The sequence below is a fragment of the Pelodiscus sinensis genome, chromosome 5 (genome assembly GCF_049634645.1).
Source record: "Pelodiscus sinensis isolate JC-2024 chromosome 5, ASM4963464v1, whole genome shotgun sequence".
Lineage (NCBI taxonomy): Eukaryota > Metazoa > Chordata > Testudines > Trionychidae > Pelodiscus > Pelodiscus sinensis.
The window spans coordinates 114,267,571-114,295,401 of NC_134715.1; the positions used below are offsets into that span (position 1 = coordinate 114,267,571).

At 39.7% G+C, this 27,831-nt stretch overlaps 1 protein-coding gene across 7 annotated transcripts in view; it reads left to right on the forward strand.

Moving 5' to 3' along the window:
• Positions 1-393: 393 nt before the first annotated feature.
• SH3TC1 (SH3 domain and tetratricopeptide repeats 1) overlaps positions 394-27,831 on the forward strand; it is a 55,902-nt gene continuing 28,464 nt past the window's right edge. For 2 of the 7 annotated variants that reach the window (XM_006128236.4, XM_014576110.3), the window contains exons 1-6: positions 5,960-6,096; positions 13,587-13,874; positions 17,566-17,637; positions 20,490-20,617; positions 25,714-25,819; positions 27,426-27,578. In XM_006128236.4, the coding sequence (XP_006128298.2) occupies positions 13,634-13,874; positions 17,566-17,637; positions 20,490-20,617; positions 25,714-25,819; positions 27,426-27,578 (700 nt within the window). In that variant the 5' untranslated portion in view covers positions 5,960-6,096; positions 13,587-13,633. Of the gene's footprint in view, positions 753-1,587; positions 1,609-5,959; positions 6,097-11,452; positions 11,716-13,586; positions 13,875-17,565; positions 17,638-20,489; positions 20,618-25,713; positions 25,820-27,425; positions 27,579-27,831 lie in introns of those variants that run through there. The other 5 variants (XM_006128237.4, XM_075930808.1, XM_075930809.1 and 2 more) reach the window with 5 other exon arrangements.

Below are 27,831 nucleotides of genomic sequence, written 5' to 3' on the forward strand. Positions count from 1 at the left end.
ACCCACCAGCAGGTGTTTTGCTTCAAAATCTTCTCTTATTGTCAAGCCTTCTGAGAAGCTGAGCTTTTAAATGGAGGACTAAGTCACATGACTTCATCACCCCAATGGTCCCTTATATTTCCTTTAAAACACTTAAAACAGAATGGTACATTACACAGGGATTTCTAGTGAAGGGGAAAGTATTTAAATTGTTCCACCAAACCTCATGGCAGTATTTAAATTTCTATCAAACAACATTTAGAATGTTTTTGTTTCATAGCATCTCCCCTCCCGTACTGAATGGTTTGGTCCTCTCTTGAAAGGCCTTTGTTGGTTCACCCAAGCCATTTATGGGGGCTCTGTTATTCTAAACAGAAGAGTACTGGCCCCCTGTTTAATGTATTCCAGCCATTGTGCTCTAAATCTAAATTCCTGGTTTGTTAGGTGGCTTCATAATCCCAATTTCTAGGAGAAGATACAAGGGGTTTAGCTTCCTTCCAGAGTTTCTAGCTTTCAGGAGCTGGGGAAAACTACATTTCTCAACTATATTTCGTAGATTGAACACCCTTCCCCTTCGTACACTGAACCTTCCGCCTTTTCTACTGAACTGCAAAGATAATTTTTTTCTCTATTTGTACCATCCAAGAATCCCTGTTTATTTTAAAAAAAAGATTACCGTCCTTGGAAAGGAAAAGAATACATAGGGAAGTAAACAAACACCATAATTTTTCTGAGTGGCAAAGGGGGAAAAATACATTTAAGTCTTCCAACAGGTAAGTCTCTACCATTCATTTTCATCCTGAGCTTTGTTGGCGGAGGCTATTTTAGTAGGCTTCCTCCATTCTAATACACTAGAAGCCCTGGATGGGATAGGGTGGAGTTATAACCCTATTTAAATGCCAGCCAAAGATTACACCCCCTATCTATCCAGGCTTTTATTAGTATTGTGTTGCTTTATTAGAATTAGACTCTGATCTTGAATTTTTAGAATTCAACTTGATCTCATTGCCTCTAGTGTAAAAGTGCTGCAAGTGCTAAAAATGAGCCATTTGGGCCCATAATAGCTAGCAGGAAGCTTTGCGAGACATACAGCATCTTGCCTTTCCTGCTGAGGAATAACAAACTGCCCAATAACATACCTTAGTAACATTGGTAATCTCAAAAAAAGCTTAACTATTATTGATAAAGCTAAGCAAACATCTTCAGAGCAGCAGCAATGTATTGTAACAGCTGGGTGCTTTGAGTCAGCATTTCCCTGCAGACTACAGGGCGACAGCATTTCCTTACAACTGGACCAGAGTATATTTTTCTCTTGATGTTTTCTGTTTTTACATTCTGACCCAGACTGCAGAGCCAGCTTTTTGTAAGAGCTGGGGGAAGCCAGGGCTATCTTGATTCTGACAAGGAAGAGGAAATGCTGAGACCATTAGGTGCCAAAAGAGTTTAATCCCTGAGCTAATTTTACTGGCACTTCCTGTTCAGGTGTAACATACTAGTTAGAGTGAAGCACAATCTGGAATCTAAGCTTTTTAAAAAGTGGGATTTAAAGTTAAAATGGTAACATAGGCCCTGATTCTGCAGATCTTTGTGTGAGCCAGGAATCCTACTAAAGTCAACATGATTATTCAGGTGAGTCAGGACTAATCACTGAATGAAAAGTTGCAGGATCAGGTGCATGCTTACGGTATGTCTACACAGCAAAAGCTGTGTACAGGTTAGCCTACCTAAGATAGGTTGACTTAGCTAGTGCATACAACAAGTGTAGTACAAACAGTTCAATTTGAGTAGTTTAAGCCTGGCACGGACCCTGGGTATATTCTATACTTATTAGTGATGAAGCCCATGCTTCCATTATTATCCATGTTAGCATGATTAAGATTTTTTAAAATAGGTTAGCCCATGCACAACTTCTGCTATAGATACACATCTTCAGCAGTTGTACAGTACTTCACATCTTCAAAGTACTGTACGCATACTAACTAATGATTGTTTACAATCCTGATGTCAATGAATTACATTATTTTGGGGAACTATGCATTCACAGCTGGGAGAAAATAAGGAACTAATAGGCCCAAAGTTATGCAAGCAGACAGAATTGTCTTCAGTGCATTTCAAAATCTACTCTGTCCAGCATATATATAAAGAAATAGCAAGACAGCCACATTAAAGTGACATATACTCATTTCACTACACAGTGCATTGGAGGTGGACAAACCTTGTGAAGTTCAGCAAACTCAGGAGACTGCAGATACCATGAAATTGGTGTTTAGGACCACACAAATTTAGAAGTTAGAAGCCAGTAGGAGAAGCCTACTCTGCCACAGTTCTGAAGCTATAGAACTGGCTCTTGTGTTAAAGGGTCTCACATTCTATATCATATGGTGTCCTTAACTACAAATGTCATTATTTCTGGTGGTTTATACTGGTCCTGTATGGTCAAAATCTGCCATTATATATATATATATATCTCACCAACTTCAGTGGGATTGCTTGGGTGTAATTGGGGATGGAACTTGTTCTTTAATATTAACACATTATATTATATTAGAAAGTTTACCTGATGTTGCTCTGATCCTTAATTAATTTTTGTTTTTCTTCATGTAAATCATTGCGCTGGGGTGGGGTGGGGGCATGAGCGGTTCAGGATGCAGGCTGCCAGGGGAGGAGGACAACCCTAGCCCTCTCTCACTGTAGCAGCTTGGAGCCAGGTGAGAAGCACCTCTCCATGCTGCTTCAGTTCCAGCGGGCACAGCCAGGGGAGTGGTGTATGTCCCCTGGCTGAGGCAGGTCCAGGTTCATCTGCCACCTGCGCTCCCCAGCCAGAGTGATGAATGGAGCAAACTGTACACTTTCCCCTTGCTCTATGAGGAAGGGGAATAGCCAGCAATCTTCCAAATGTATTGCGGGAAGGAGAGGGGCATGCTTCACATGGAGGGTGGGAGGCTTAGGGCTAGGTCTGCCCCACCAGCCTCTTTCACCTGGCTGATAATTCTGTCTCTTCTCTGTATAGTTTTATATGTCCCTATATGAATCAGAAGCTCCCTCCACTGCCCGCAGAACCAAACCCTGACCTTGCTTTAAGTTATGATAAGAGGAATCTTATACGAAATTTGGAATTCCTAGCTCTTACCATCTAGGAACTGATCAGACAGACAGACTAACTCACAGGCAAATTCTCTCAAATATATAGCGGATTTAAGAGACATTGCTGTAGAAAAACCTAAAGTCTTTAACTAAACATGCAGCTGCAGTGAAGCAGGCAAACAGGATGCTGAATAGCAATGCCAGAGAAAGACAATGGAAATTAAAGGAAATATTTTGTTTCCATATGAGACCTCTTTCAACCCGCTGGCAGTTTCTTTCAATAGTTCTGAAAAGATGTGGGACCACTAGACAAAAACAGAAGCATCTTATTTGCATCTAATTATTTTCATAGTTACGAGAGAGACCAAAGCATCAACAGAACCTATGCTCAGATATGAAGGAATCTGAATAGTTTCAGCAAGTCATGCAACACCAAATTCCTAGAATTTTCAAGATGGAGCATAAGGGATATATGCAACAGCTAATGTAGTATCTGCAATGTACTCTCTTTGTGCTTTTTCCTGTTAGTTACAGTACACTGGTCTCTGGGGTTATTTAATGAGGGCAGGTGTCAACAGTGTAGGGGTATTGAATTGTCTCTGTTTAGTGGTATTTTTAAAAGGCTGTAGTAGGTCTAGTGCAAGGGCCAATTTTAGATATGTCCATTACTTGGCCCAGGTAATGGACATATAATTTTGGATCAGGGGCCACTACAAGATTTTGGAAAGTGGTCGAGGGCCACACTCGTCAGTGATATTAATGGAGGAGATGTAGGGTCTGGGATGGAGGTGGGTGCAGAAGAGAGCTTGGGGTAATCAATTGGGGTTCAGGAGTGAGAATGGAGTCCGGAAGGGAGTTTGAGTGAAGGAGATGGTTGTGACCTAGGGCAGGGGACTGAAGTGCAGGGTTTGGGATATGACCTATGGTAGAAGGGGATTGTGATCTGGGGCAGGAGATTGGGGTGCCAGATCTGGGAGGCGGTTTGAGTTAAGCTAAGGTTTGCAGAGCCTAAAACGTTTCTCTGCCAGCTTGCCTGCCTGCCGCATGCCTGCACAGGCTGCACAGCCATGTGTTTTTGTGTCAATAACTGAGCTGAGGAGGAGAGGCATGGTTCTTCTTGGCTGCTTGTTATTCAAACAGGGGGCTCCCATTGGCCAGTTTCTGGCCAGAAACTGACCAATGAGATTGTGCCAGGTTCAGGGTCAGCCTGCCTGTGGCTCCCTGCTGCCTCCGCAGGTTGGATCTGGTGGCTTGGTGGGATGGATCCGGCCCAAGGGCCTTATTTTGCCCAGGCCTGCCCTAGGCAAAAGTCTCTCCAGTTTCCCACTCCTCTCCACCTCCATGTCTTGAGTCAAAAAGGCATTGGTTAAATTCCATTGTGAATAGCACAATGTAGGGTGTCCACCCAAAGGAATCAAGCATGTATATCATTGTCAACTATAATGGTACCATCTTCTGGGATATAAACTACAGAGAGAGGCTGCAAAAACTGTTGATTCTGGACTGGGTCTAGGGAAATTGGGGTTCAATTCTTGGCTGTCATAGCCCTTTTGTGTGACATCTGGCAAGTCCTTTGATCACTGCCTCAGTTTCCCTGTATGTGAAATAGAGATAATAAGAGTGGCCTACTTCATGATGGTGTTGAGAGGATAAATTAATATTTATGAGGTGTTGAGAGCTATAATCACTTTGGTGATTAGAGCCATAAGAGAAACGTAGAGAGAGCCTGAGAAACTTTGCTGTTACTCACTGAACAGTCACACATTTGAATTTTGACTACATTTGCAAAATTACAAAAGAAAATGATGCATTTAAAGAACCACTTATCTCCTCAGTCCTATCCTTAGAATCCCCCAAATGTGGTTTGAAATAAGGGAAGACATTGGACCCAAATCTTCAAAGAAAGTAAATGTAGCAACAAGATTTAAATATTTGCAAAATTGTTAAGAAAATGGTTAATTTAAAATACATTATTTCTTGCTAAGGAGTACAACAGCACTACAACTTAATTTAAAATGTAACACCTTTACCACAATGTGTGTTATGCAATATCATATAATATTATGTAATATCATACCACCAATTAAGATCTTGATGGGAAAGACTATTGGGTGAATGGTAGTCTTGACTGTACAAAGGGTTAAGTAGCTTCCAGTTATACTGAATTTACTGGGAATGGAGGATATTCAGCATATTGCAAGGTCAGAATATAAATGCCTATTGTTATCATAATACAATACACACTATCACAGTATACTACAATAAGAATGACTCTCACGTGTATCTTGCTGTTGTAGCTAGCAAGCTTACTACATTCTGAAGGAAATGTTAGCTTCTTAACAACATATACTAGTAAGTATCATAACTAATATCTTTCAGGTATTAGCAACGGTATAGTTTTTGATATAGTATTTTTGTTTTAGTTTTTGTTGTTTCTTCCATGTTTGTGTACCATCTAGCACAACAGTCCAGTTCTAGGACATGTTCCTATAATGCAAATAAAACCATTGAAGAAAAGAAAAATGTGGAAATACACAAGGTCTGATTGGTAGCCTTTATATAATGGGCAAAGTTTCAAGATGGCTAATACTTTGACCACAGCCAAACAAATGAAATAAAGTCATGTGTTCTCTGCCTTAAGAATGATTTATTACTATATGTTTGTATAGTGCCTAGCATAATGGGTTGGGGCTTTCAGATATAGGTAATAATACAGTTCAGCTCCTGAGAACAAATGTATCTATCTGAGGTTTCCAGCATATTTCTGAAATGTTTTCCTGCATGGCAAATTGTTCGTAGTTCAGTGTACTGAGCTTGCGATTATGAGCATTTTAGAAAAGAGATTCTTGGATCTCAGTTAATGGTCAACTTTCTGTTAGTTCATATTTCCAAGCTGGGCTGTTCAACTAACAGGAAAGGTAAAAAGGTCAAACAGGAAGGGATGGATCAGGAGTCAGTTCCGACCAGAGCTGTGGAAGGCTGAGATTTGCCTACAGTTCACCAGAATGTTAGAACAAGTCAGATTCGGAAAAGGTAGGAGAAATATTATGCTTCATACCTGAGCATCTAGATGTATTTAGGCTGTTTGTGTTGTAATATTTGACTTTTAAGCTCTACTATGTCTGAAAAAATGTGAGCAACTAAGGGGAATAATTTTAGTGGCAGAGTAGCTTAATGCATGAGTACAGGGATAGTTTTCAAAATAAGTATAATGGTAATGAGTTGTAGCAATGAATTTCAGCAGTGATTTTTATGGAAATTTTTATGTGTTTTTGTTCCTTTTATCGAGGACCAAGATGTTTCTGTTCTTTCTTTTTGTTTTCTCTTCTCTACTACAGTGTATTCAGAATAGGCCAATTTTTTTCAAACCTGAGCACACAAAAGGGGGATTTATTTTCAATTCATATTTAGACACTTAAAATGATCTGGTTTTCAGAACACCTGCAGTACACAAAGGATCACTTTTAGCTAGATATCTAAATAAGAATCTGAATCCTTAATTTTTAGGTGCCAAAGTTAGAGAATTTTGAACACAGGATAAAATTTTCAAAAGCACCAAAATCTCATTATCAGAAAGGGACATAGGCAATTAGGTGCTTTTGAAAATGTGAAATGTGCTGCTAAACAATAGCATCATCTCTGTTTAGTCAATCAATGAATAAAAGCCCCAGTGAGCTTTATGAAGGATAACATGTTTGAAGCACACTTAAGAAAGCCCATTCCACCTCTCCTTAACTTGAACACTCATTTTCACAGGATGTTTTTTCTGTGTAGCAGGGTAGCACACTGACATTTTATATTAAGTTTTTATTATAACTATGTACTCAGAGTATAATACCTTGGTTGGAATATTTTTATTTTGATTTATACTTGTGGTAGCACCAAGAGGACTCAGTCAGATCAGAATCCTTTGTGCTTGGGTCTGTGTAAGCTTCTAATTAATGACAGTCTCTGCCATAAGGAGTTTGCAGGCTAAAAGAAGATGAAACAAACAAATTCACGGAGAAGTGGGTGAGAAGGAAAGATGAAGTAGCAGCTATCATAACAATCACAATGGGGAAAAAAAAGTAAACCAATATATGTTGCAGTGTTATTGTAGCCATGTAGGTCCCAGGATATTAGAGCAACAAAGTGGATGAGGCAATATTTTTTACTAGACCAGCTTCTGGACCTGGATCTGAATATTAGATATGAAAAGGACCTCTGTGTAGCACAAAAGGTTGCCTCTTGCACCAACAGACATTGGTCCAACTAAAGATATTACATCACTGACCTGATGTAACCAGGTGATTAGGATGAGGGACAGATTGCACCTCATCATCTAGTGCAGAGTTTCTTGCAGATTCTTGTAAAGCAGCATGTGTTGGCCATTGTTGGAAACAGGATATAGGACTAGATGGACCGTGGGTCTGATCCAGGAGGACAGTTTCTGTGTAGGACTAAGTTACTGTACTGTTCACTTATTAGGATAGATAGCAGTAACTGAATGGCTCAGGGGCTTTAGAATGAGTTCATGGGAGGGGAGCATAGCCTTGCCGTCTGTGGGCCAGAAGCTATATTGCGGATAAGCTCTACTGTCCCAAACCTGGCACTAGTTAGAGCAATGTAAAGATTTGTAATTTACAAGAGCTGCCCATGGGCCCCAAGAAGCAACTCTGAGATAGCTGGGGTATTGAAAATCTCCAGCTACAGTCCCTTTCCCTCAGACCAGGCCCCCTGTGCAGGGATGTGGCTGGAAATGGATGTATGTAGGAGCAGCAAAGGTGATTCTGTACTATCCAAGTATGCCCCTAGGCACGAGGAATCCTTTAGGGCAAGTTATGCCAGCCTTAGGGCTGCTTTGCTCCACTGAGTGGGCACAAGGCCACTGGAGTAAGGCTGAGGAACTGGTTCTTGGTGTCAGGTGGCTGGGATTATATTCTTGGCTCAAGTGAGTCTGGGAAACTCACTTATCTTTGCATTGGCGTTCTCCTATGTAAAACTGAGATAAAAAATAATAATAAATTAGCACCTCACAGGATGCTGAGGTTAAATTAATCAATTTTTGTAAAGTGTGTTGATATCCTCAGGTGGAAAGTGCTATACAAGTGCTAAGGATGGGGGTCAGCCTCTGCATGTAGCTTTCTAGGCCACCAGTTCAAATCTGTCTCAGAATAGAAATGGCTTCCTGGTGTCCTATGCAAAACAAACGGGAATTCCTGCCAGTGCAATTCCTAGTTCTAGTTCCACATTGGAAGACACATGATTACAGTTGGCATTGTTAGCCTCAGAAAAGGGCTATCAATGGCCATCTTTTTGACTCTTAAAAACAAAAGGCTTCTCAGCTCTCTTACATCCAAGATGTACCTTGCAAGTCACGTTTGATGCAAAGGGCGATAGACAGCATCTTTCATTGCCATGTTCTTTTCTGTACCTGGTTTTGTGGGTACAGCAAGGTTTTAATCCTCTTGCTCCTCCATCCACCACTTTACCTAAGTAACTCTTTTCTTTACTATTTTTGAAGCATTTTTTAAAGTTGCAGACTGCGTTAGGGAAATGGGAATATCAGGCTGTCTTGTTTTGTTCTACTCAGGGGCATTTTAAAATTCTTTAATAACAGCTATCCAGATACTTTTAAAAGGGAAGTGGGGAAAATAGAATTGTTTAGTTTATCTTCCTTCCAACAGGGAAAAAAAATGCCTTCCTTTCCCAAGCTATCCGCACTGAACAACTCTCAAATCAATGTGGTGGAAAGCCATGTTAACAGGCTGTGCTTGATGCACAGGAAAATAACTATGGCCTTCTGAGCTACACAAGCCAAAAAGAAGCTGTTGGGAGTGCTCTCTGGCAGGCCAAACTGTTCAGATGAGGGATTGACTGATGTAGCCTGCTGTGAAAGCTGATAAGAAAACCCAGTCTCTATCTCTATACTAGGATGTGACAAGCTGTCCTGCTGCTATCTCAGCTCTGCTAGTACTTGGAATGGGCTTTGCAGTGAGGAAATGAGCGTTGCTGTGATTATTGTAGCTCTTAGGAGTGCCACTTAGGGTGCGTCTAGACTACCGCGTTTTGTCGATGGAAGTTTTGTCGACAGGTACTGTCGACAAAACTTCTGTCGACAAAGAGCGTCCAGACACATTGAGTTCTGTCGACAAAGCAAGCTGCTTTGTCGACAGAACTCCGTAGTCTGGACGCAACGTTACAGGCAATAACACCTTCTGTCGACAGAGTTCTGTCGACAGAAGGTGTTATGCCTCGTAAAATGAGGTATACCAGCGTCAACAAAACTGCTGAGTTCTGTCGACGTTATGTCGACAGAACTCAGCGGTAGTGTAGACGCTGGTATAGTTTTGTCGACAAAAGTCCTCTTTTGTCGACAAAACTAGGTAGTCTAGACACACCCTTAGATGAGAGCTCTGGAATGTTAGACCCTGCTCAAATACAAGTCCCCCCTCCCCACCCCAAAGAGCATCCCCAGGCCAGTGTGTCACAGCTGCTAAGGAAAGGTATCTCCTGTTCTGCCCACACACACTTGCTGAATAAGGAATAGGCTCCAATTCTGAGAGAGACAGAAGGCCCATGCAGGTTTAATGGGGCAGCTTGCTGTGACATATATGGGCTGCTAGATTAAGGTTCAGGGAATCCTGCTGTAGTAATGGTTGGCTTGTTCCAAACATCTGTCTAATATTTGAATTTCTTAAAATGAAGATGAGTGTAAGTGCACTGACAATAGCTGATTTTATAAATTCATTCAGCATAGAAATTGCCATACACCATGCCATACAGCATGTGCTGTTTCAGATGAAAATGTAGGTACTGCCCCATAGTAAGCAGTTGTGGGATAACTCATCCTGCATGCAACTCTCATCCTTAGAGCACTGTGTAGATACAAATTTCTTTACACAGATGCGGATATCCATGGATAGAAATTGGTATCTGCTGTAGTGCAGGGCTCTACTTCTAGTAACCATGACAGACAAAGGAGAAGAATATCCCAAAAGCCAGCATCTCACACCAGCAGCTCCTTCTAGCTGCATAGCTATACTGCCCCAGCCCTTCCATGCATCTGTGTCTCCTGACAGGGGTCATACAGCCCTGTCGGGGATGGGGCAAGAAGCAGTATACCTGTGCAGTTGGGAGGAGCTGCCATCTTGGGGAGCTGGCTCCTAAGAGCAGTGGCACCACATTCTCCTCCTTTGGCCTGCTGTAGTTTCCAGGACTAGAGCCTTGTGGTTCAGTGGATACTGATTTCTATCCATGGATATCCACATTTGCTGACAGAAATTTGTATCCATGCAGGCTTGACTCATCCCTAGTAGTGAGAGGTTGAATTAAGCCATGAATTATGAAGTTTAATGTCATTTCTAAAGTTATTTTAGCATTAATTATGATAACTCTGGGTATTCTTGTTCTCCATATAAATGTCTTTTCTCTTTTTGAAATGTGCTGACTTTAGTATTAAAAAAAGTTGTAAACAAAAGATAACGAGCATTAGCACAATAGACAAGGTGATGTACCAAAGTATGGGTTGTTTATTACAGTTTTGCTTTTTGTTGAGTTATGTAAGTGTGCACCTGAACTTTCCATGAGAAGAAGATAGAGAAACATAGAGGCGAAAGCAATGTTTAATAAGTTCCATGGAAGCCTCCCAGTGGCTTGGGGCTAGCTTGTCAATGGTATTTAGCTGAATACTGGTGCTGCCTCGCAGGATTTGTAAAAGCACCTAAGCAGGTTAATGCCCATTGGAATGATTGATAATCTGGTCCCTGGTGCTCATATGTAACTCCATGGATTAAAAAATGTTAAAAATATAAATGCTAAAATTGACAGAGCTACTGTATCTCACCTGCAAGCATTAAAAATAGGAAAGAATATTGCAGAGAGGAAAATCAGGTTGTCAAGTGCTTGAATGAGATGTTTGCTTTTGCTCTGTTACCCTCAGAAGAACAAAGGGAAAAAATTATCACTGGTACAGACATAGCTTTTGCTGTTCTTTCACCCTTTCTGATTTGTTCTGTGGCTTGGCCTCTGAAACTTTATGACTCATTCTCCTTAAAGTGCTGGTATCTGTCTTAACATTCTGAGAATTCACTTTGTTCTGATGCCTTTTAGCACTCTTTTCCATGCATTCCTTCAGCCTAGTGCACAACCCCATAATATATGTAACTCTCAAAATGCGCGTATTCGTGCACAAAGAAGATAGCAAAAGTTAATTAGTATATTTTCCATCACTCATTAATGATTAGAATTAGACCCTTGTGCAGGCTGTTCCCCTCATGTTATATTCTTAAACTAAATTTTATTGGGAATTTTTGTTTCCATTTACATTTATAAAGTGATGTATAAATTGATATTCTGAGCATTACTGAATGTATGTTACATTTTGCTGTACATTCAACTCTACTTTTAGGCCAAGATTATCCTTAATATCTGCAGAAGTAAAGGATTTGCATATCAGACCTTGAAATACTGAAAATACTGCTTCTGGAGTTTAATTATGGAATTAAACAGTCCAACACTTGCCAATCAGAATTGGTGTGCATTGGTTCTATCATACTGTTTTTACTTATACATCCCTGCTACCAAAAGTTGATTCTGAGCATGCAAACTTGTATGATGTGTGCGATTCTTTACTCATGTGGACAGTAACATTGACTTAAATTGGTCAAAAAGGTAAAATGTGTATTATTATTATTTCATCTATTTCTGTTTTGTAGTACCTAGATGGCCAGGTCATAGACCAGAATCCCATTGTGCTAGCTGCTGTGCAAATGGTTCTAGATGTGCAATTTCTTATGAAACTTTTCGTTCAGTGCTTTTGTGCATTTTATGTACTATGCCTAGGTTTTGATACAGCACCTGTATCAAATACATACATACATTTGATACATACATTCCTCCTGTAGGGAGGTATAATGGTAGTTTGAATTAGGAGCTTTAATTCGAACTACCTAGTCCGTGCGGCGTGTAGCCACGGGCAGTTAGTCCGGACTACGGGGCATTTAAGAATGGTGGTGCCCAGGAACATGCAAATGAAGCCTGGGATATTTAAATCCCGAGCTTCATTTGCAAGTTCGAATGCCTATATTAGCCACCCTAGTTCGAACGAGGGTAGCAGTGTAGACATACCCAAAGTTATTTCTTACTGAGTGGCACTTTCCCAGTTATGCAGGTTTTTTAAAAGAAACTACAGGAAGGCACAAGCAGAGACAAGCCCATGCAACATTGGCAGAAGCAGCCTAAGTATGGGCTGATGAAAATTTTTAACTGGACTTTTTTTGTTCTGTGCTGATTGACTATTGGCTTCAACCCTCTCTTTCCCCCTTCTTTGCCGTATCTTTACCTCAGCCTCACTCCACGCCTGCCCTCATAACTTTTACCCCCCAGCTTCTTTTGTCCCCTTTCATCCTTCTCCCTTTCTGTCTCTCACATTAGCTACTCTCTTAATCCTTCCAGTTCTCTTCCTAATTAACCTCTTTCCCCAAATAATCCCAAACATGGAACTAATGTGATATTTGCCACCATCACATCAGTTGCTCTGCTTGTGTGTTCTACCTCTTTCCCCTACCCTGAATCTTTTCTACTTAGATTACTAGCTCATGGGATCAAGGGTTCTCTGTTGCTCACTATGGGTATGTCTACACTACCCTCCTAGTTCGAACTAGGAGGGCAATGTAGGCATACTGCACTTGCAAATGAAGCCCGGGATTTGAATTTCCCGGGATTCATTTGCATAAGCGGGGAGCCGCCATTTTTAAATCCCCGCTGGTTCGAACCCCGTGTAGCGTGGCTACACGGGGCTCGAACTAGGTAGTTCGGACTAGGATTCCTATTCCGAACTACCGGTACACCTCGTTCCAGTTCGTTCCACTACCTCGTTCCAGTTCGTTCCACTACCTAGTTCGAGCCCCGTGTAGCCGCGCTTATGCAAATGAAGCCCGGGAAATTCAAATCCCGGGCTTCATTTGCAAGTGCGGTATGCCTACATTACCCCGCTAGTTCGAACTAGCGGGGTAGTGTAGACATACCCTATGTACAATGACTAGCATAAAGGGGTCCTGACCTTGGTTGGGCCCTAGGTGCCTTGATAATAAACATGGTCATTAGATGGAAAGGGACTATGTCAACAGCTGCCATTACAAAAAGTCATACAGTAAAGTCAGCGTTAGAGTTAGAATTCACATGTTCTTAATCCCCACTCAGTCCACTTGACAACATTGCTGCTTTACTTTACACCTCCAGTTCAGAGCACTGAGAGAGAGTAGGAATCTCATCAGAGAAAAAAAATCTGATGGTGGACAATTTTAAGCACAGAATTCAACTTACTGATGAACATAATACAAGTTTTCTTGCTACACAGAATCCTTGGGTGGTTGACATGTTTTGTTTTACTATTATTATTTATTTAGTATTTGATCAAAGAGAAATGAAACGTTTGGAGGTTTCTTTACTGGACTGAATGTGATTGAAATGTTTTTGCTTGCACACACAGAGCTGACATTTTCTTAATAATGAGTTTTATATAATATGTTAATTCTCCGTAGAATTTTTGACGATGCAAGTACTATAGCACTGGTTGGAATTGCAAGTTATGGAGCTCCCCGCTTCAGCAGTGGGATGCAATGTTTCAGTTTTTGGGCTCCACTCCCCAATGGAGGAGGAAGGATTCTGCAGCTCTGCTTCATATCTGGAAAGGAAACAACATAGCTCTTGGGAAGGAAATAAACAGCAGCTGGGGAGGTGTGTGTCTGATTGTACACATGTGACAGCTAATACTGCCATCTGCACATCGAACATGGAAGAGGAGGTCTCTTTGCAGCAACAACAACTGGGTAAGTCCTTTATTGTTATGTCATCTGGTCATTTTGGCTCTTTACTTGTTTGTGCTGCACAGAGATGACAACTGGCAGGTGTGTTTTCAGCTGTGCCATTTTTCCCCTCCTAAAGAGCTTCTCCAGGAAGTTAAACTGCACAGTGCAAACAACTGTATCTTTCCTTCCCAAAAGGACTAAATGACCATGTTACAAAATCTCAGTTAATAGTTCTTTTTCCATTTTCTTTCAGAATACCTTTAGATCAGAGGTAAGATAAGGTTCAGGGTTACATTTTGTCAAGATTCCATGGCCAAGGGAATAGTGGCCAAAAGTACTTTTTGCAATAAGTGAATCTGTCATAGATCCTCACAAGCAGGGTTGATTGGTTTGGAACTCCTATGAACACCTGGTTTTTTTTAACCTGGCCATAGAGGTCAGGATTTCTAAAGCTGTTTTTGTTGCTGACCTCTGGGCTCTCTGAAATTTATTCATGTCTTTCTTAAAACATTGTGCCCTGGTCTGGACACTTTATTCCAACTGAGACTTCCTTAGTGCTGAGTAAAGCAGGACAATTACCTCCCGTGCATTCTCTATGACACTCCTGTTAGTGCCCTAATTGATATTTGCTTTTTTAGCAACTGCATCATATTGTTGATTTGTATTTATTTTATACTCCACTAAACCCCCCGGGTTCTTTTCAACAGTACTACTGTCTAGCCAGTTATTCCCCTTTTTGTAGCTGGACATTCATTTTTTCCTTTCTAAGGGTGCATCTACACAGCATCCTAAACTCAAAATAAGATACACAATTTGTGCTACACAAATTGCGTATCTTATCTTGAATCTATTTCAAAATAACATGCTATTTTGAGCCATTCTTTATCCCCTGTGAAACAAGGTTTACCGTGATGGTGAAATAACACGCCTTTTTTCCGAAAAATATTTTGAAATAATTGGTGGCTTGTGTAGAAAAGCTATTTCAGGATACTGCAGGTGCAGTGTAGAACACCCCGCTCCCAATAGGAGCAAAACTTGTTGAGCAAAAAAAAAAAAGAACTGACCTGGGCCGAAAAACAAAAATAGCCGTAAAACTTGGCCGGGGGAGGGAGAGCGCCCCCCCTGGAATTTCTTCACGCCCCTCAGTTTGGGAACCCATGCTCTAGGTCATAGTTTCAGAGTAGATGTACCTGTCTCTCCACTCCAGGGAGCAGACACCTGTGTTTCATTCCCTCCTGAACAGGACTTTTCTAGGCTGCACAGTTCCCTGCCTACACTGTGTTCTCCCCAGCAAGCTAGGCCTCTGTATTTTGCTTTCTTTTTAAAGGCTATGAACAGCTTAATTGCCCACAGTTACAAGTGACCACACAGCTTTTTTTTTATAAGCAAGCACATTCATTCTTAAAGTGAAAGTGCTTCAGAGAAAACATTAAAAATGATAAAACATGTACAAACAGAAGGTTACCAGAGCTTATCCTGACTCTAGCCTCAGGACTGGTAGGTGTCAACAGTTGGGTTTTCCCATGGTGAAAAGTCCACAACCTTCTCAAATTCAGACTGGATGGATCAGCTTGTTTCTTGATAGAGCTTGAGCCTTTGTCTCATCTGCAGGAACAGGCAATCGGCATGCTCCAGGGGAATTTGCATTTAACCTTTCCCCAAGGATTTGCCAGGAAATCCACTTCCCACTTATTGTCCCAAAGCCCATTCTTGTCTGGCACATTTTCAATATAGTTCTTTGAACTCCGAAACCTCATATCATATCTCCACCCCTAAAGAGTTTATTTCCAATCCTGGTTTGTAACTTGTAACATTTATTTTAACAAACTTTACATTTAACAAACAGAACTCGAAGATGCTTTAACTTAATTCAGCAGAGCCTCACAAGGGTATGGAGGAACTTGCCAACTTGGTCACATCCTTATTTATCTGCTTTCTTTCTGCTGCTTTTGTGTAAAGTGAACAGATGCATTGGGTATGAAGGCAAGAAGGGGGACAAGTGGAATGCTAAACAATGCTTTGCTTTACCTCATGCTGCTGTCTAAATAGGTCTGTGTACATTTTCTTAAAGGAAGACAACAGAGGGGGAAGAGTGTATTCTGTGTACCATTTTTTATCTCTTGTGACACATGAAAATGGCCTTTTTAAGGTGTGGTGGGGAGGCAGCATGACTTTATGCTAAAGAATGCTCTGAAGGACCAGAGAATTGGCTTTACGTCTTCCCAGCTCCCAATGGATGGGAAGAGGTGTTGAGTCGCTCACTAAAAGAGATTTGTCAGTAGAGTTGTTTTAAAACAACGGGGGTGAAGGTGGAAGAAGAGAGAACGAGCAACAAATGTTGTGGAGCAGTTTTGCCATTTTTCATCTAGTGCTGAAGTTTTCAAAAATGTCCAGCTAGTTCTGCTTATCTGCAGTCTGACTTAATGCATTTGTAACAAAAACATATAGAAAACAGCTGCTGCAATTAGCACAGGTGCATTCAGGAATATGCAGCTAAGGAAGGTATTGGAATACAAATAAACCCAGCACTCACCAAGGCATGCATACCACCATACAGCCACACCATCTCTTCAATAGTATTGCCAGTTTAGCAAGTGTATCACTAGATCTTGGTTTTCAGATCTGCTATACATTTTTTTCAAACTCTGCTGTGACAAGTCACCGAACTTCAGCTTTTAATGGCCTCTGATGACATTCTAGTGACTTTTGCTAGATATAGTGACAGAATCACTTGGTGATGCTGGGCAGACTTGAGGATAGACAAACTTGAGGAGCTGAGGTCCATGGGGGTTGGGAATGGGATTAATTGGAGAAACACTGAGTATGTCAAAGAAGGCTGAGGTTAAGCAGAGGGAGGGCAGGGGAAATATAAGGGGGCTAGGGACAGGACAGGGATGATATTGGGGTTGAGAGCAGAAGGCAGGAATTTGGAGATAATGGGGCCAGAGGCATGGGGATATTGAGACTGAAAGCAGAGAGACATTGTTTATCAGAGAGGTGGCTCTGTGGACAGTGAGGAGAGGATTCAGAGAATCAGGGTCAGCCAGAGGCGGGGGAGTGGAAGAGGCTTGAACAGGAACAGGCGGGGTAGTAGTAGAGTCCCTGATCCATTGTAGGGTAGACCATGATGGGCTAGTCGTTGTGTACCAGCACTGGAGAGCATGGCTGAAGGTCGCTTCTTTGGGAAGGGCTCTGTGGAGCAGACCTTACCATTCTGGGTTTCCTGTCCCTGGAAATGTAATTCCCCTTCTGGTGAAATCCACCTGCGTGGAAGGTGCCTGAGTGAAATGAAAGATGGCCGAACTGGTCTGGACTCCAAAGGGAGGGGTTCTGTGTGCCTGACAGTGAACCACTAGAACCATCTCCTCACTCTGACAAGAAGCATGAGAGATGGGTTGCTGAGCCTCCATCTCATCTTCCAGAGCAGGCCCAGAAGTGGCATGAAGCATGAGGAGATTCTGCCAGTGTCTTGAGGCAAGGCTGTTCGGGTTACCAAGCTGCCATCTCTCCTTCTGAAGCAGACCAACTTAAAAAACTCTTACATTTCCTTAAGAAGCTTTTTGGGACTTAGTTTCTGCATAAGAAAGAGGCATCCAGGCTACAAACAATATTTTTCCCCCTCTACAATCTCTGCAAAGAGTCAGAACTTATAAAATATATTTATGCTTTGTTAATTTAGGCTGATTATGAAAATGCATTCAATTTGTTACAGATTTTTTTCAGAGTAACTGCTTGAAGTCCAGTTCAAGGATACTTCCCAGTCCAGCAGAGAGTTTTCCAACAGGTAGGAAGGACCTTTTTTTCTCTGTTCCACATTGTGTCGAATATAAGCTTTCCCCATTAACCTTGGCTCTTCAGATGAGCTAGTAAATGAACGTTATTTCCAGGGTAGCATTTGATTTGTTGAGAATTTCAGTTTTCAGTTAGAAATCTAAATCTTCATAGAGAAAAGCCTGACAGCCTGTAGAAATAGTATCTTAAATGTTCGTAAGACAGAAGGCACAAAACAAGAACTTAGTATTTATTGTATATCATGATTTTAAAACCAATCTTTTGGTCTTTTTTGTGAACTCTTACTGCTGGCAGTGCTGCATCTGTTAGCAAAGTTCTAGGAATACTTTCTAGGTAAGTAGGTGCAGTAGATCTGCAGTCCTACTACTTATGGGAATTGAGTCCTAATACTTAGTGATTTTGAGCAGTTTGTTTTCTGCTCAGTGACCTGGAACCATCATGCTTCCATTCTCTTTGTTTAGATTTCCTCTCCCCCTGACCTGTGGGAAAAGAAACAGTCCATTAGTAATAAGCTTCTTGACTCTTTAAGATAAAGAGTAAAATTTTCAGAGGCAACCACCATAGTTCATATTAAGATGTAATTTGGTGAATTGCCCTTGGTCTCTGAACCTAACTGACTGGAGCATGATCCAAAGTCCATTGAAGTTAATGGAGAGATTCACATATGCGGAGTGCTCTGGCTTGATTCAGCAAAACACTTATGTGATTAATGAATAACAGTTGCTTAAGTCTTTTACTAAATGAGGTGGGTGCGCTCAGAACCTTGCAGAACTGAGTCCTTACTACTTAAAGATCTGACATGGACCCCGTGAAAATGAATAGGTGCATTCCTCTTAACATTAGTGAGCTCTGAAGTTCTAAATTGGGCAAGGAGGCAGAATGCTCATTCTTTGCCGAAATAAGTGTTTCACATCAGTCAGTATTAACTCTCTAGCCAATTAAGAGGGTGATTTATCAAGAACCTAGTATTTAAGTATAGAAATTGCTTATTTACCAAAGTGCGTGTATGTGTATTTGAAAATTTGATAATGGTTTAATAGTTTCAAAGGAAGCAAGTGGGTCAGTGGCACTAATTACTACTTTGAGCAACAGTATTCAGAGCATTTAGGCTATGTCTACACTTCTGCTTCTTGTGCGATAAATATGCAAATGAGGCTGAGTGGAATGTCGCTGAGCCTCATTTGCATATCTAATGAGCCACCATTTTTGCAGAAGAGCTCTTGTGGCAGAAGGAGCTGTCTGCACTGCCTGTTCTTGCGCAAGAATAACCCTCTTGCGCAATGCCGTTATTCCTGAAAATAATCAGCGTAGCGGCATTGCGCAAGAGGGTTTTTCTTGCGCAAGAAGGGGCAGTGTAGACAGCTCCTTCTGGTGCAAGAGTTTCTTCTGCAAAATGGCGGCTCATTAGGTATGCAAATGAGGCTCGGTGATATTCCATGCTTAGCCTCATTTGCATATTTTTCATGCAAGAAACCGCGAGTGTAGACATAGCTTTACAGTTTATCATGTTCATGACCTGACTATAAGTTTATTGGTCCTTGGCTAAATATCAATTTCATTACCAATGCTTTGCCCTTCATAGCACCCTTCAATCTGACCTTAAAAAGATTTTACAAGTTGTAATATTAGCGTTAATATTAGCAGAGAATGCCTGTGAGAATGCCAGGAGTATAATTTGTGAAGTCAAGACCGTTGAGAATTTTAAAATTGCATGATAACAGAGACAAATCCTAGTAATGGTTGAACAGGGCTGCTGATATTGGGGGAGGAGAGAAGGGGCAGCTACCCTGGGGGCCCACTGATTTAAAGGAGCCCGTGGATCCCAGATATCACTGCTGCTACTGCAGCAACAGCAGCGGCCAGAGCCCTCGTCTCTTTAAATCCTGCCGGGGTTCTGTGCAGCACACTCCACACTGCCTAAAGGGCTGGACTGGGGAGGCTAGTCCCAGTTCCACCCCTTCCACCCAAGGCCCCGCCCCACTTCTCCAGGAGTCTGGGAAGTCTCTCTGCAGCCCTGTGGCTGAATCAGTTTGTATTGTGTGTTTTTTTTAAAAGAGCTCTTAGCAATACCTATAGCTATTTCTGTTGTTTCATACATACTCAACAGACATTCTAGGGTTCAAACTAATACACAGACAGAGTGACAATCTTGCAATTTTATTCTAATGATAGATACAATTGTAAGACCATAAGTGCTAGATTTTAGTAGAAAAGATGGATGATAGGGAGAGGAAAACCTTGGTGATGTTTCTGGCTTTCACAATGTAAGTTTCAAGTTTGACAAAAAAAAATCCCCTCCAGTTTTTAAGATCAGTTTATTATTATTAAACATTTAGCACAGAAACTGCCCTATACAACACCCTGTCTCTCTCTGTGTTCTCTGAAACAGGGTCATATCCTTGACTTTTCCAGGCAGTTTTAGGAGAACTGACTAGAAGCTTTTACATATTTGAATATATCTTATATAAAGCTCCCTGAAATAGCTGGGTGGCATAATGTTGTGCCAGGGATTTTTAGATTAGAATTTAGATGTGCTGTAATCTGTCCAGCTAGCTGAATTTAGAGAAATCAGCTGACAATCTGCACCTGGGGATGTTAGTTCTTTAAACAATAACATCTCCACTTAATTCAGAGTATTTCTTGCTGTGCTACTATGTCTATAGTATAATGTAATGAAACAAACATGCAGCAGCCCGGAATCTTGCTTATTGCCAGAGTCAAATAAGTTTGAAGTGCTGGTCTAAATGTGGATCCCACAAATTTTAAGGAGGTTTCCAAAATTGGGCAAAACTGGCTCTCCCATTCTAAAGAACTTGTGTGACTATGAATGATCATTCTTCTCAGATATCTCCCTGAAGCTACTCATGGTAAAGCGAAAGAGTGGCCTTCCTGACCCCCAACTGCAGGAAGAACTGAGAGGACAACTCCGTCTTCTGGAGAATGACAGCAGGGAGGTCATGGCAGTTTTTAGTGTAAGTTGTATCTAGTATGTTTACAGAACAGTTTTGGAGGTTATCAATAACAGAGTCGACGGAAGCACTTCAGTGTCATAGAACAAACCTGTGAAACATGCAAGTGTTTGTTCTCCCACTTGTACATGTGTGTGTATAAACTGAATATGGTCAAAGCATGGCTTATGCCAAATGCAGTCCAGAGACATTCTCATTTTTGACTTAGAAAGGGGATTTCTAAGTGTCTGTGGGGTCATACTTGCATACAGGAGATGACAATGGCTTCAGTCTACTCCATGTAATGTAAATTAAGCGACCGATTTTTCCTTTTCCTCATCTGGCCCACTGGAGCAAAAGTGGGTGCACCCGAGTTGGAAATGTGAAGATAGGAGCAACATGCATCCCTCCTCACCCTTCAAGGGGCCACAGGATCTTACAAGAGGGCCTTTTGTAATGGCCTTTGCAGGACCAATGAGGAAACTGTCCCTTTTACATATATGGTTTGTAAAGGCACCATGGCCTGATACCTGGACAGGGCTTATATGATGTGCAGGGCTTTATACCAGTACTAGGAAGCCAGGTAAATTTTGCTTATTAGTTATATAGCATGAAGCTGTTATGTACTTAGTAACGTAAGGTGTAATAATGAAGACAGGGAAACTCTGGGACAATTCTGGACATATTTATATCAGAAATTTTCTTTTAATACTCAAGGATTGGGCAGATCACACTTTTACAACATCTATCTGATGAAGTAAAATAAGAAAGAAAACATGACATGCAGGTTCCCCAAATATTCAGATATATACAAATATACAAAAATATAGTAAGATGCATGAATATTCACATAGACAACAATGGCTAGACTTTCAAAAGGTCTCCGCTCCTGTTTAGACACTTCCAACAGCCAGATATATAAAAAGAACTAAATACACAGCAATTCCATTTGAGAAAAATGTGACGTTATAAGAACCACTTTTAAAAATCTTGCTTCTTCACTTCATTAATGGGCCTGATTAGAGTAATGCACCGAAGGCAGTGCCTTGATAATATTATATCATATAAAATACTAGTTCAACCAACTACAGTGGTTAACATCACAATAAAAAGCAAATGGAATTCAAGATATAGAAGTAGAAAACTGGTAAAGATCTTGAGTTTCCTAATACATGCTTTTAATGAGCATAATGCAAGTATAAAATAATGTGCCTAGAACACATACCATCAGCGAGCTGACAAAAGGGAAGGAAGGAAGAAAGAAAATTCTAACTATTGTGAGAGGCTCCAGACCTACTCATTTAATTAAATAACATATGTAACTTCCAAAATGCAAGTATTGTACAAATTATACAAATGTGACAGGGTCTTGAAATGCCATCCACACCACAACATTGTGTGTACTAAAAATATTCAATGAAAAATGCTTAGAAGTAAAATCTTTGGCTCTGACCTGGGCACAGAAAACAACCCTGCATGTTTAGTCACTTGACTTAATAAAAATAGCAATTATGGAAGAATCTGAAACAGATGAAAAATATTAAACACAAACTGGGACAAACTGTAAATGATCACAGAATTCATACACATATTGCATCTTCTGAATGTCAAGACTAGACTTGTGATGCACTGTTTCCTATCTTAACTGAAATAACAAGTGACAGAAGTAATGAACCCAACTGGAGGCTGCAGTGTTTGGAACACTGAAATGGAAAAGAACGGGATACATTATTTATTAGTGTGATTGTTATATTAAATGTACAGCAAAAGTCTGTAAAACAAGGAGTTAGACATTATGTTCTAGATTTAAGAAAAAATCAAAACAATAACATAATTACCATAGCAATGAAATTAGAAATATTGGAGAACAAAGCAAAACAGAAGGCACTCTAAGTAAAACTGCAAAATGCTTTGCATGGAAAGTATAACTAGATAGTTTTAGCTGTTTGTGTTTTTGTAAAAAATGGAAGGAAAAAATCACATTTTGCCAAGCAGTTTTGATAATTTTCCCTTAAATGACTTTCGTTTGTGCTGACCACTTGAAACCATTTTTTCTGAAACTATTACATATGGGCTCCTCATCAAATCCTGGATAGCAATAGCTCCAAGCATTGGGATGCTGTAGATTTGGGTCCAAACTTACATGCTCAGTCGCATCAGTTTTGAAAATTATTTGAATCACCATCATTTCACGCTGATAGAATGGTGAAATGGCAACTATTCAATCTTCTTTGTCTTCTTCATGGTTCATGTCAGCACTATCCATTTTAATATGAATTCCCTGTCTCTCTCACTAACTTCATGGTTCATGTCAACACTATCCATTTTAATATGAATTCCCTGTCTCTCTCACTAACAAGTCAAACACTAACATCTTAAAAGATTTCAGAGGGATAGCTGAGTTAATCTGTAACAGAAAAAAATTAAAAAATTACAAATAGTCTAGTAGCACCTTAAAGACTAACAAAACATTTAGATGGTATCATGAGCTTTCAGATAACGAAGTGGGTTGTGCCCACAAAAGCTCATGATACCATCTACATGTTTTGTTAGTCTTTAAGGTGCTGCTAGACTATTTGTTGTTTTTTAAGTTTTTACTAACATCTTAATTACTTAGCATTGAGTTAATAGCATCAGTTACTTCATGTTGTCTCTTTCATGTACAAGATCTCATTAGCAGTCTATTTTTTGCAGGCTTTACAATCTGTTTTCTTGCCATTCTGCTCTGATACATGGTTGTGAGTTAAAAAAAAAACCCTAATGTGCACAGATGCTAGATTTTAAGGCATTGCTAGTGTTAAAGAACAGATTCAGGAAAATGACTGTTAGATATATAATGACTGTTAGATTTATAATGCCAAGTTTACGTATAAAAATGGCAAATTTGTTTTCATAATGAGTAATGAAGGATGCTTGGAGGTAGTGATATTTCAATCTTTGGCAATTTATTAATAGATTTTGATTGCAAAAGATTGTGATTTTGCTCTTGTATTTAATCAGGTGTAGCGTGATATATGTCATAGATCTGTATATCATAGATCTTCAGTTTTTTAAAGAGACATGAGGATTTTTTTTTTGTAATTCATATTTATGTTATATAAAGGGGGGGGCACATAAAAATGTGTGTAAATTGATGACATAATTTCCAAGATACTGAAATGAGTAAAATACTACTGATGACAACTATCACTCCTATAGCACTTTTCCTTAGAAGACTTCAGAATGTCTTTCAAAGGAGGTCAATGCTTTCTCATTAAGGAACAGTTGGTGACATGTTATCTCACATTATTTTTGTTAAACATACCTTTGTGTGTCAATTGCTTTTCAGAATTAATAATCTTTGAGTCATAAAAATGTAGGACTGGCAGGGACCTCAACAGATCATCTGGTTCAGTCCTCCACACTCCAGGGAGGACTATGTAATAACTAGACCATTCCTGACACGTATTTGTCTAACGTGTTCTTAAAAATCTCTGTTGATGGAGATTTCACAGCCTTCCTAGGCAATTTGTTCCAGTGCTTAAGCACTCTGAAGGGAAGTTTTTTCTTAATGTCCATCCTGAAGTACCCTCATAATTAATTTCAACATTAAAAATCATATTTTTTTAATAAAACTTGCTGCAAACTTGAGACCAGACAAAACCATATTTTACTTTGAAGAATAGCTGATGTATTCTGTTCTGACAAATGTTCTGTTGCAATCCTGCTTTACTAGAACATTAAGGATGAACATGCAATACATAGGAAGCAATTTAGTACATTTTATCTTAATACTTGCTCTTGTGTGTCACAGTGATAGTCACATCCTCAGCGGAAGATCTAGCCCATAGTTTTAAAACATCTTGTAGCTGAAAGGTAATTAGGCTCTATAATATGACTTCTGGCTAGAAATTGCTGGAATGCTGTATCTTAATTAGATTAATTAGGAGTCTCCTGCAGTGCTGTGTAGCGCTTAGGTTTATAACTGCAGACATGGATTACTTTCTGCTCCAACAGGGTTTATGAGAAAGACAGTCCAGCCTCATTTATACCTTGTCTTATTCAAAGTGCACCTTTTATTGTGAAACAAAATACAGGACTATGTAGCACTTTAAAGACTAACAAGATGGTTTATTAGATGATGAGCTTTCGTGGGCCATCAAATAATGGAAGAAAATAGTCACAACCATATATAGTCACAACCATATATACCACAAAATATACCACAAAATGGAAGAAAATAGTCACAACCATATATACCAAAGGATACAATTTAAAAAAAGTGAACACACATGAAAAGGACAAATCACATTACAGAACAGAAGGGGGATGTGGGGGGGAGGAGGGGAAGGAAGGTGAATCCTTTGGTATATATGGTTGTGACTATTTTCTTCCATTATTTGATCTGAGGAAGTGGGTCTGGCCCACGAAAGCTCATCATCTAATAAACCATCTTGTTAGTCTTTAAAGTGCTACATAGTCCTGTATTTTGTTTCAGCTATACCAGACTAACACGGCTACATCTCTATCACCCTTTTATTGTGGGCTTTCATACAAACATTAATTCCCTTAAATGGCACTGGTTTAATATTACTGTTAGTAAAGCTTTTAAATGTATACACACATCATCAAATTCTGGTTTCAGTTGCACTGGTGTAAACTGGAATAGCTGTTCATTTCTGTAGCCAAAGGGAGCTTAGCTACATTTTCTGCAAGAAAACAGCAAACTAAAACACTCTCATTCTGAATTTTATTGTAATGGATTTTCAGTTGACTAAATTATAGTTGCCAATGTAGCCTTAGAGTATAAATGAGATGAAAAATGTGCCCACACAATACATTTAGGTTGAATGTTTATGAGCCAAACAAATAGCGAAAGGCATTGAGTAAAATCCTGGCCCCCAAAAAGCCAATTGAAGTTTTGCAATTGATGTAATGGAGTTTGTATTTTTTCTGTCTATTCTGTATGTGCAATGTGGATGAGTGAGTGACATTATGAAGAACTTTAGCTTTCTAATTTTCTGATTTTTGTGTGAGTTCATAGAAACATTTTTACTTGCATTTAATTACAAATACAGCTTAATGAATCTCTCTTTATCAGTAAGATTATAATACAATAATATGTATGCTTGCTTTGTTAGGAGCTGTCTGCCAGATTGTTGTCTATTCACAGTGACCAAGACCTAATAGTGGTAACATTTAAAACATTTGAAGAAATATGGAAGTTTTTAACCTACTATTCCCTTGGTAAAGCAATTTTGTCCATAGAACTGTTGAATATTTGTTGTTTTTTTATTGCAGACATAACTTTTTGATTTGATGGAAATAATTGGTTCTTAAGGTATAATTTTGATTGCTTGAAAGCAATACTATCTCTGAGATACAGCGCCTTCTGCTCCTTACCATATACTCTTTGAGCATCTCACAGTGTATTATGTTTTCACAACACCCTTTAAGGAAGGAAAGTATCATTACCCTCATTTTGCAGATAAGGCACAGATAAATGAAATGACTTACCCAAGAAATCTGTAGCAGAATTAGAAATTAAACCCACCTCTCTAATGTCCTAGGACCAAGCCTACATTTTCCTAATATTGCCTTTCCCAGGGAGAATTAACTATCCTATTAACATCGACATCCTAAAGGAAAAATAAAACTCATTGTCACACAGCTTGATTCTAGTGATGATATTCTGGGTCACATGAATGCATAATTATTCAGCTAACTTCAAAGCATATATTCCAATACAGGCCTTACATGCTTTGCATGTTCTAAATTTGATTTCAATTCAATGAACTCTTTAAAATGGTATAATATTTATGTCCTCTTGCATTTAATGAGAATTTTAAGATGTAAGTCATACAAGATTGAGAATATAGAAATGATTTGCTCTTTGTGTCTATCAAATTGATCTCTGACAACACAATGGAAAGTTTTATATAGGAAATTAGGGACATTTTTTAAAGCACCTTGGGGGTTTTCATTGCCTACATTTTTTGGGAACTCAACTTCAATAACTTAGAACCAGACTTTTAAGAGATGGCGACTACCAACAAATGTAGTTGAAAGGTATTCAGTATTTCTAGAATCAGGCTCTCTAAATCTCAGATTTTGACCCTTAAAAATCTGGGCCTTCGCCTGTCTGTGACTAAGCAAGTGGTGAGAGAATCCTACAGATAGAGAACTTCATTTATAGTCATCTACTTTTGATCATTTTATTCATGATGCCATTATCAGTGCCTTTGCTCTTGAGACTTGAATTCTGCATGGTTAGAATGTGAGGGATGAAGGATGTGAGGAAAAAGTAGGCAATTGCTGGTATGACTTCTGTTGGTCAAGCCTATTAAGGTGAAAAAAGGAAAGAGAAGTACGCATTGCTGGCTAGTGGGCTGCTAAGACCATTGTGAACAGCACATATCATAAGGCACTGAACAGCTGGCTATGAAAGATATTCTTAGATTAGAACTCTCTGATCTTTCCCCCCATAGTAATTAGACTGCATGTCCTTTTCTTAAATGCATCCCTTAAGTATATCAATGTAATTGCTTTTTTGTTGGCAGTAAAAATAAATGAACATCTTAAAATTCACTGCTATTCCTACTGGGCCAGATACTTAGATGAGTAAATCACCATTGATCCATTCATTTCTCTTCTGTGTACATCCTTGAGTCCCAGATTCCCCTTGAGGTCAGTGAGAGTTGTGTATTTGCATTTTGCCAACACTGCAATCCAATAGCAGTTGGATATGTATTTTTAAGTAAAAATTTGGATTGCCTGACTACTAAGCGCTATTTATTGCCTTTTGGAGAATTCTCTGTGTTAATTTAATGAAAGATACCTTAATTTTTTCTAGGCTTTATAAATCATTGCATGGAGAATTTGTTGCTAGATCAGTCTTTCTGGCTCTGTTACCAAGAAGAAAATGAGGATAAACAAGCTGGAATTGAAGTCTGTATAAATGAAGAATCTCTACATTTGATGTACAGAGGTCTGTTAATACAGGAAGGTAAGGAAGATTGTCTTTGTAAAAAGGTAACGATATAAAATAAGCGCAGTCCCCATTGCCTCTTAAAGATATTGTTTTTGAACATATAAGAGAGAAAAGTTGGGGTTTAGTCCGTCTCTAGTGAGGTCAATGGAAGCCTTTCCACTGATTTCATGGGGCTTGAATCAGACACGTGCCAGCAGGTACATAGAAACAGAGCTGGAACAAAAAGCATAGTACAGGTTGGCCTTCCTGGGTCTGGCATTCTTGGGAC